Here is a 10,678-nt window from a genome sequence, read left to right as displayed (position 1 = left end):
CCGTTGAATCCAATGGGGTCGCTGTGTCCATTTCTTTTACTGTCTATGAGACGGGCTGAATTAAAATGCATTCACTCTCTGACATTACGTGGCAGCGCTTATGGAAGAGCAGCAACATAGCGTTGCCTTGGTTCCCGATTTAAACAAATCTGCACTGCACTGAGGTAAGAGGAAAATAAAATCCTGGAAAGTTGCATTTTTTTTTAAAAAATAAGAAAAAAATAAGAAAGAAAATGTCATCGAAACTTCTCTTTAGAGATTTTAAAATAGATAAGAAATTGAATATTTATATTTTTCTTTCAATATTTTGAGCATCACGAACAGTGAGCTTGCTGTGCCTGTTACAGTATTTCCTGTGCTTTCCCTTACCAAAATTAACCATGGTTTTATTATAGTAACCATGTTTTTTGTTTTTTTTTTGATTGCCAGTTGTATTAGTTTACTATACAATGGTTAAACTATAGTGTAGCAAAACCATGGTTTATTTGTGGATACATGGTTGACAATAACCATGTTTTATTTGTTGTAAAACCATGGTAAATTTTCTTAATCTTTGCGCCAGCCATGCTGCCATCCATCTCCGGCCATGTGTTAACGAATATTTCCACAAAACAAATAAATTCTCTAGAATAAAGAACATTAGTTTTGCACTCTTAAAAATTATTTTATGCTTCCACTATTTCTTAATCTGAATCACTCCCTGTCCATGTTCTATTCTAGACAATGTTTGAAAATGAAATAAATCGCTTTCTGTATTCTTCAAAGTCGCTTTAGATAAAATCGTCTGTTTAAATAAATGTAAATAAATTGCAGAAATAGCAAGAGTAGGCTAGTACGCGGTTATGAATTCAACAATGGTCATTTCACATTTGATCAATGGGGCTTTAATTTTGACATTAGCCTGCTGTGTTTGTAAACGTCATCATCCTGTGCCCGGACAAACTAAGCGCATGGGTGCATGTGAGATCAGTGTTTTTTTCCGCATTTGTCACATTAAAAGGTACTTCTCTTATCCGTTTGTGTATTAAACAGGACATACGATATTCATTTTCGTTTGTACTTGTATCCACAATGCAGGCAGTGAAGTTAAGACGCTGTGCCTTTCTAATTTCCAAACTCTCGCAGGCAACACGCTGTTCTTCTAGTTCGCAGCCTGGCAGGGGACAGACCGCGTCCATTAGTGCGGGTCTACGCAGAATGACAACAGCTAGCTCACAGCCTGTTGTGATCCGCATCCCGAGACCCATGCAAGAACATATAGAGAACGTCAAACAGATGCAAAGCAAGAAGTTTGGCAGGCTGCCAACAGTCAAGCCGGGCAGACTATTGATCAAGAGCAAGAACCCGCAGCTAAACCAGTCTGTAGGCTATACACTTGGAAAATTTGAACAACCTGTTCTGACATCAAAGGGATGGAAGAGTAACAAAACGTTAGGGGATTACTTCTCCATTAATAGCATCCAGAGTGCTCCACCATCCATGCTCAAGCAGAAGGACAAGGGTAATGACACAGCTTCCACCACTAAAAAGACATTTAATTGCTTTCACATTTGTCCAGAACTGGTTGAGACTTTACACAGTCAGAATATAATTCACCCCACCACAGTGCAGATGCAAACCATTCCCAAAATACTAAAAGGACACAACATTCTCTGCGCTGCAGAGACAGGAAGTGGAAAAACACTCGCTTACCTCCTTCCCATCATCCACAGGCTGCAGGAGGAGCCGTTCACAGACTCTGAGAGAAACATTCGCGCTGTGGTCGTTGTTCCATCACGGGAACTAGCAGAACAAGTGACATCTGTAGCTCGTTCAATCAGCCAACGGTTTGGAATAGTGGTCAAAGTCGCAGGAGGTGGGAGAGGTGTGGGAAACATCAAAGCGGCGTTCACTCATGGTCAGCCGGATGTTTTAGTGGCTACACCTGGCGCTCTGCTAAAGGCTCTCCAGAAGCGGTTCATCAGCTTGGGCGAACTAAACTTCCTAGTCATCGACGAAGCCGATACTATGTTTGACGTCAGTTTTGCGGGCTTGCTTGAGGATATTTTTTCGCACACCCAGGTGGCGTCCAGACTCTCAGAGACAGTTGGGCTTGATCATAAAGCTCAGCTGGTTGTGGTGGGAGCCACGTTTCCGGGTGGTGTAGGAGAGGTCCTCAGCATGGTGACTGACCTGGCCAGCATGGTGATCGTTAAAAGCCGGATGCTACATCATCTCATGCCGCATGTAAAGCAGACGTTTCTCAGGATCAAAGGTGCAGACAAGATTCTAGAGCTTCATCAAGCTTTGAAGAAGGCCGAACTGGAGCATAAAGGAGTTCTGGTGTTCTGTAACTCGGCTTCCACTGTCAACTGGCTGGGCTATTCGCTGGAGGAGATGGGTGTTCGTCAAATGAGGCTCCAGGGAGAGATGCCTGCAACCATGAGAGAGGGAATTTTCAGGAACTTTCAAAGAGGGAGTGTTGATGTTCTAATATGCACTGACATTGCTTCAAGAGGTTTGGACACACAGAGGGTTGGACTTATTGTCAATTATGACTTCCCAGAGACCCACACAGATTACATCCACCGTGCGGGGCGCGTGGGTAGAGCAGGTGGCTCCGGCGGAGGGGAGGTGCTGAGCTTCGTAACTCACCTGTGGGATGTGGAACTTGTGCAGAGAATAGAGACAGCAGCTAGGAGGAGAACATCTTTACCAGGGATGGAGTCAGAAATTCAGAAACCCAGCAATAAAACTGATGTTAAAGAAATGGAGAAAAACAAATAGGTGGTTCAAGTATGATCTACAAATCAGCCTTATTACAAATGTCAAATGTTTATTGTATATTTGTTGTTTGAACCTTTAAAATAAACATGTTAAAATAACGTTTTGTCCTAAAGCTTCTGTTGACATTTGTATTAGACCTCTTAATGGGATAGTTCACCCAAAAAAGAAAATTCTGTAATCATTTATCACATCATTCTAAACCTGTATGACTTATTTTCTTTTGTACACAAATGATGTTGAAGTTTATTTATTTATTTATTTGACCCCTATTGACTTTCAAAAATCTTCAAAATATATTTTCTTATGTGCTCTGGCCAAGAAAGAACACCATATATATACATTTTGGCCTAAAGCTTCCGTACACATTTGTATTAGACATATGGGCTAGTTCACCCCAAAATCTAAATTCTGTCATCATTTAAATCATGTCTGAAAGCGCATATCTTAGTAAGTATTTCCTACTCTAGGAAAAACACCTTTATTCTTCAATTTGGCCTTACTTTGGAACTGTTAAAAAATATGTTTTATATAGTTTGAATGTGTATAGTATGAATGTAATCCACACGTACTACATTTGTCATGTTGTTATTGTCATGTGACCTACAGTGTCAGTTGCATTGCTTGACTCGCTTCACTGCTATTCATGATGCTATTCACTGTAATTCCTATCCCGTGGCCTCATGGGATAGTAAAGTCAAGTCAAGTCAAGTATATTTGTATAGCGCTTTTCACAATACAGATTGTATCAAAGCAGCTTCACAGTATTAAATTAAAATAATATAACAAGGTTCATTTCTAGTGAAATTTTTTGATTGATAAAATTAAATTAAATATTCCCAAAATATCCCCAACTGAGCAAGCCAAAGGCAAAGTGTCCATCAGATGTTCACTTCAGAATAGCACTAAACATTTACAAACATTTTGGCCTAAAACTTGTTTACATTTAGACTGAATGTGGTTTTTCATTTGAAAATGTTTGCAGTGACTTCTCACTGTTATATTATGCGAGGTATTTGACACTGAACAGTAAATTGTACTACAAACAGACTAATTTAAGGAAGCTGTAAGTGGTGCTAAGACAAAAACACATTTAAATAGCAAGGTGGTCAGTTTTCCTGTTTTATTGGTTGATGTGATGTTGGTTTATTTGCATTGTTATTTCAGTGCTGCTAATGCTGCATCTTTTGCCTAATGGGAATGAATGTGATATAGAGGTCTGAAAGTGAGGCTTCATGCTTCACTACCAACTGTTTATCACGGCACAACAGGAGGGTTGCCATGAGATGAATTTGAACTTTGCTGCAGTGTTATTGAGAAGAGGGTCGTTCATAACATTGATTAGAGAAGACGTAAACAGGGAGCTGTGAAGAAAAAGCAACCTGGCCAAGCAGAACTACCCTCTTATGAAGTAAATGTACATGTTCTTGTTTTTTCAAGTCCATTTTGTGAGATTCATGCTTTAATGTATGAAAGACAGACAAACACTCATGCAAATGCCCTTGAGATGCATAATGTTATTGACTGTAGAGTACAGCACCATTTTGGCTTTGAAATGCAACAAATACTTTTGGGTTTAATTGTACACTCCATTTAAAGGTTCATTTGGTTCATCAGAAATGCAGAAGGAGATCATTTTAGTGAAAGTGTTGGAAAAAAAGGATGTTTAGGCTATATGTGGATCTGCTTTTTTCACATTAGAGATATTTGGTGTAAAATGTATAGAGAATGAGGTTGCATATCTATAACTGTTAATGACCCAAATTATGTTCCAGGCACAAAAAAATTACCATGCTTTATTTCAACTCTAATAATTAAAAAAATATATTTGCTGATTCAAGTTTATTTCAAGAAAACTTGCATTGAATGCATTGTAAATTCAGGTTGCTTGCAATGCTAAGATATTTGATAACTTTTGTCTAAAAAAAAATTGACTCAATTTTAGTGACTGGACAAAAGTATATAATTACTAATGAAATAATGGTCACTGTGTGATAGTGATACAGAACTCAAAGATTAATTTACCAGCATCTAATCTAATCATGATAAAAAATAAAAATAAAAATAAAAAAAACCGGAGAAAAGTGATGTGCTTTGACACTGACAATGTCTGAAAGGGTTAACTTTGTTATTAATGATTTGTCTGAGCATGATTTAGCATCACCAGATTCTGGATATTTTCCGTGACTACTCACCTGGGAGTTCTCCCAGTGTAAAACATTTTTTATCATGGTGCACTGCCAGACCTATATAGTGCTGATACTATGTGAAATACAGCACTGTTTATAAATGTATTCAAATATACATACTTATAAAGAAAGAAAATAACAGAAAGTTACCAGTCTGTACTTTGACACAGTCATTCCAAAGTTATGTGATCTGTGCAAAAAAAGAAAAGAAAAGAAAAAAAGTGTAATTTTTAGGGTTATCTACAGCACTGTGTTATCATTTGTAGTACTATTATATCACATTATAGAGAGAGCTGCATTGTAATGGAGATGCATTCCACAAAGGCATGAGTGATGGTAGCATTTTATGCAATCATATTCACCTGACAGGAACCTGACCTGTTGGAAAATGTATACCATTCTTTTTTCGTCATCAGGGAAGTTCCTAAGTTTTGAAACACTCTTGACTCGTTCCTGATTCAAAAAAAAAAAGTGTTTATAAGAGGTTTTGTCCTGATATCTCACAGAGAGCCGTGAGTAATAGACTGGTAAGAGATGTGCACACACACAAAAGTTTCCACTCGTCTTTTGTTTAGGACAATCACCAGTTTATGTCAAACAGTTAACCATAAGCATTAGGATACAGATAGACATCCTTTTTAAACAAGAACCCACTCTAACTTACTCTTAAAGGACCAGAAAACCTAAACATACATTTTATTTTTCATTGAATTAGATATTTTTTTATTTGAATTCTTAAGGGGGAAACCTTCAATAATATTTTCTTTTTATAATGGATATATAACCAGAAGACTGGACATAATACACTGAAACAAACGTCACCAAATATATAATTACAGCATACAAGTAAATATTGAGGTTTATGGCATGTTTATACTGAGACTGAAAGTGTTTGTTGAATACAACATAAACACTAAAAAGGAGTTCAGACAGCACAGTTCATTCACAAACACAGCCTTTTACGAATCACTTCTTTTAGAATCACTTTTCACACATTCAAAAGAATCACTTCCTTTAGAGTGGATCTTTCAAACATATTCAAAAACTATCTTATAATAATTATATTTTTAAATGAATATCTACATATGTTTGAGTTATTTTCAATAACATTAAATACACATTAAACGATGAACATACAAAATTTCAATGACAAACACTATTTACACTTAAATAGTTCACACTTTTTTCCTAAGCAAATGCCTTTGATATACATGGATTGAGATATTATAGGATTTTTACTTCTCAAGGTAGCTTTTTCTTTTTTACTGTCCATGTTAGTCAAACCTTCTTGAATATACACTAGGCTATGATCCAGAAACATTTTTTTAAACAGTGCTGATATCTCTAAAAAAAATTTGAGTCACAAGTTAGTAGTGGAATGTGTCATGGAGAAGTTATCCATGCGAATGCGCACCACTTTCTCCACAGGCGGAGGGGAGTAAAAAAAATGGCAAGTGAAGACCTGCTTGCAGGCTTTTCTGAAGTTTTCCGAGAGAAAAGCGTAAAGAATGGGGTTGACACAGGAGTTTCCATAGGCCAGGCAGTGAGAGATGATGCGAAACGCAAAGGAAGCATCATTCAAGGGAAACTGGCCGAACTCCACCCACATAGCAATAATGTGGTGCGGCATCCAGCAGATGAGGAACGCAGCGACAACCAACAACACCGTCTGAGCCGTCTAGGGAACATAGAAAGAGAGAGAAAATTTGGTTGGTTAGTCGTACCTCAGATGACCAGATTTTTTCACAGGTATACAGAAACAAACTTTCTTTAAATAATTGACAGAGTTTTTTTAAGGTGTTAGCACTTGTGAAAGTTATTCTGTAAAAGGCGCTGGCCTTTTTTAATAGATGACAGAATTATTGAGGCTCAACAGAGCGTATAATTCAGACTCTGCTGTAACCGTAACTGAGACAAGCATCTGTGAAAAGTATGTGGGCTGGGAATCAAAGGCTGGACAGGACATTGAAGAAAGGCAATAGTGCACGACTGTGGTAGCAGGTGGCATGGGTCTGATTTTCACTGAATTGAAAGTGGAGGGCGAAGTGGGAAGAGTGTGGCATATTCTTCCTTGTTTCTCAACCTGGAGTCAAACTGTTCTTCCAAGGCAGATGACACCCAGTGAACCTTTTGTAGGCTTGATAATGCGTACCTCATCCTGCAAAAGATGAAGAAACGCATCCTTTGAGTGGGCAGATGAGGCTCCACACCAAAAGATGATTGATGAGAGCAGAATGAACTCAATTATGAAACTAAAATTAGCAGTAATGTGTAGCGGCAAGAGATGCATTCTCTAATGGATGTTATGTAGTCGCTCTGTTCAAAATCTATACAATAAATGGTGCCTGGCAATATGAATGATGCTGGAAGAGAGGCTGGAAGGGACGACCAATTTTCAAAATGTTCTTTTTATATTCACTTCCACAACTTTGTACAGCTGGTTGTTTTTGCCACACCAGGAAAGCAGATATTCAACCTTCCTCCAATGAACTCATTAGCAGAGATAAGACCAGTCTATAGTTGGCACTGGCCATGTGGAGAGCATCTGCCAAACAGAAATCACAGCCCACACATTGTGATTTGCTTAAGGTTAAGTATTGTTTGTAATAGAATAATTCTGAGTAAAGCAACATTATCAAAGATAGAATAAACATATGCCAATATAGATTATATCCAGTATATTTGGCAGAATTTGAAATATTCCAGACACTTCCAGTGGTAGAACATCAAAATGAAACAAATACACAAAGTACTTAAAAAAGGTCTGGATATTTGAAACTAGGGATGTACCGACACCGGTACCAGTATTGGTATCGGGCCAATACTGTGCTTGTGTACTTGTACTTATTAAAATGCTCTGATACCAACAACCGATACCACACAGTTACCGATACCAGTACAGTGCTTGTGGCAGAGAAACACTGACAACAGAGCAAGAGGAGAGCAGAATGGATACAGTAACAGTATATCAGAGAAGGATGTCTGTGTCACGATTTGGGTTTTGTTTCTTGTTCTTGTCATTGTCATTTTTATGTGATCCTGCCATGTGTCTTTTCATTGGTTAATCGTCTGATCATTATTCACAGGTGTTCGTTGTCTTGTAATTAGTCTTATTGCCTCATGTTTGCCCTGTGTCTTTGTTGAGTATTGAATATTTCCTGTTGATTTTCTTGTTTTGAGTTTCATACCTTTTGCTTTATGTTTGATCACATTTTGTTAATAAATTGCAATTGCATCTCACTTCAACTTAATTGCCTCCAGTGGACTAAATCATTATACTATGAAGTAAATGTATCGAATTAATATAGAATGTTTAACAAATTAAATATTTACACCTATATAGCCTATGTAAAGTGGATTGAGAACGCAGCAGCAGCACAAGCTTAGCGCACATCCCTTTTTCACAGACATCGCTGGAAAGTTTGTAGTTCGGTTGGATATGTCAATAGCAAAGAAAGTAAAAGAAGGCACATAACTTATGTTAACTGACGGTAAAGAGAGAGAGCGCACTTCTGTTGCCTGCTCTTAATTGCTGATCGCTCACGCATCACAAGCATTTTTTGGATTAAAACTAAAACGCATGTGTGCAGAGATGGGCATAAATACTATGTGTAACAGTATAGCCTAGACAGTATAGACTGTGTCTATGTGAACGCAAACAGTTGAGAAATAAAATGCATGTGTAACAGCCTATTGGATCCATGCAATCGGTCATAAAGGGACAGCAGCTTAATAAACCTGCTGCTGTGTTTTTAATGTTATTTAAACAACAAAGGACAAATAAATTACTCACTGCTCTTCTATTAATTACTCAATAAATTTAATAAATATTCATCTATATTTCATTTATACAGTGAAGACAGTCCAATGTTATTTTACATTTGATTACTTTTAAATTTACATTAATTAGTAGTTTTGCTGTAGTATCAAAAATGTAATAGAGAATTGTGATATTTCATTGGTATCTAAAATACTGGTATCATAGCGTTGAGCCCTGCTGAAGCAGTTCTAAATTTGTGCTGTGCTATTAAATGAAAGATAAAATATGAGGGGGACTGTTTTCTTAATCCCGCTAAATTTCTGACCATTACCGGTCACTCCAGCAACGTGTGTTTTGCACTCCTGCCGGCACCCGCAAACGTTCTTCTGTTACAGCATGAGGAAATTGTGGAAAAAATTACGAAACATTACAAAAACATTAGGGCTATGCAAAACGTTCAGAATAACAGAGATAAAACATTGTGTTTAAATAAACTGACCATAAAGTAATGCTAGCACCACAAATGACAAACCGAAGTCAGCTTTTTATTGGCCTTATAAAACTCTGAACTGTTAAAACAAAACATCACAGAGCATAAAACTTATTTAAACATGTGCGTAACAACACACACACACACACACACACACACACACACACACACACACACACACACACACACACACACACACACACACACACACACACACACACACACACACACACACACACACACACACACACACACTCTCTTAAACATCACAGATAAAATCTGGGAACCTAAAAAGGCACAATATTTAATTGAATTATTATAAAATAAATAAATATTAAATTAAATATAAAACAAATAAATAAAATAAGAAATAAAAACCTCAGATATCATAGGTGTTTATGTAACCTAACTAAATAACAGCAAAAAGAAGATAAATAATACTAAAAAAATATTACTTAACGAATGAATTAAATAATGAATCACTTGGCCTAGCCTGCTATGGAAGAAGAGCATATTACTGATCGACTGTGGTGAACTAAATTTGTTGACTCCTTTCTTGTTGCATGGCAAAACGCGGGATTGCTGTATTTTTTGACCGCCCACTCCCACCCCCAGCAAAGGTAAAACCGTCCGCTCCCACGAGATTTACGCTGGGTCCCACATGACCCCAACCCAATGCAGCCCTCTAATAGAATGAACAGTGAAAGTAACAGAGGCCTGTACAATAAATTTTAACATCCAAATATAAGTATGAAAATAATTGAAGGAAATGTAAAGTGGCTAAACAAATTAAATCAATGAAAATGATTCATATTCTTTTGGATTCTCTACGTAATATAGCTTATTTAAAAATTACAAATGCAGTGAAAATACACCTAGGTATCAGCAAGTATATCAACATTGAAAGTATTGGTATTAGCCTTGTTCTGGAAAAAGTGGTAGGCCTATCGGTGCATCCTGCTTGAAACAGAGTGTGGCCGAGTGACCATCAATTAGACCTAGACCACCATGATTAGTCACAGGATGAAAGTCTAGCAAAGTGCAATACATTTTCTGCTAGATTGGTGTTGTCCTCATTTGGCCCTAGACTCGCTTCAGGTTTTAATATCCTTTTGAGCTTTGAGATCTTGATAGAATGATTTAAAATTTGACACTGTACCACGTGAAAGCTGTGCTACATTTGAGGTATATTTTGTAGAGAAATCAATATCATTGTCAGACTGATTGATTGATTATTATTGAGCAATGTTAGACACAAAGCAACAGTTCTGATGAACTCCTGTCAATAATGAAGAGTGACTGGCAGTGACTACTAATGATGTTTGAAAGCCATACTTCTTCATCACATCTTTCCCTATTCAGTACCTACCTGGAATTTCCTATTTCCTAAGAACATCAGGTAACAAGATGTATAACTGTTTGGTGGAGCAAATACACCACAGCTACTTCTCACATAAACAACAAAATAGCAACTCC

General features: G+C 37.3%; 2 protein-coding genes across 3 annotated transcripts in view; one reads left to right on the top strand and one right to left on the bottom strand.

Moving 5' to 3' along the window:
* Positions 1 to 879: 879 nt before the first annotated feature.
* ddx28 (DEAD (Asp-Glu-Ala-Asp) box polypeptide 28) lies at positions 880 to 3,551 on the top strand. 2 transcript variants are annotated; one of them, XM_081359602.1, is made up of 2 exons: positions 880 to 1,000; positions 1,126 to 3,551. In XM_081359602.1, exon 2 carries the CDS (start codon positions 1,198 to 1,200, stop codon positions 2,764 to 2,766), a length of 1,569 nt encoding a protein of 522 aa, XP_081215728.1. In that variant the 5' UTR covers positions 880 to 1,000; positions 1,126 to 1,197; the 3' UTR covers positions 2,767 to 3,551. The 2 variants fall into 2 exon arrangements, with proteins under 2 accessions (XP_081215728.1, XP_081215727.1); XM_081359601.1 differs by having other exon boundaries at positions 931 to 3,551.
* A 2,761-nt stretch (positions 3,552 to 6,312) lies between these two features.
* Positions 6,313 to 10,678, bottom strand: part of galr1b (galanin receptor 1b) — a gene marked incomplete at both ends in the record, with an annotated part of 56,330 nt that continues 51,964 nt past the window's right edge. Inside the window, one exon of the mRNA XM_081350482.1 lies at positions 6,313 to 6,630. Within this exon, the coding sequence (XP_081206608.1) occupies positions 6,313 to 6,630 (318 nt within the window). The remainder of the gene's footprint in view (positions 6,631 to 10,678) is intronic.

The sequence above is a fragment of the Scardinius erythrophthalmus genome (assembly GCF_964197995.2).
Source record: "Scardinius erythrophthalmus genome assembly, chromosome: 2".
In the NCBI taxonomy this organism is placed as follows: Eukaryota; Metazoa; Chordata; class Actinopteri; order Cypriniformes; family Leuciscidae; genus Scardinius; species Scardinius erythrophthalmus.
This window is presented reverse-complemented; position numbering and strand designations above follow the sequence as displayed.

Coding starts and splice junctions, on each gene's coding strand:
- ddx28 (XM_081359601.1), top strand. CDS start 1,072: ATGCAGGCAGTGAAGTTAAGACGCTGTGCCTTTCTAATTTCCAAACTC.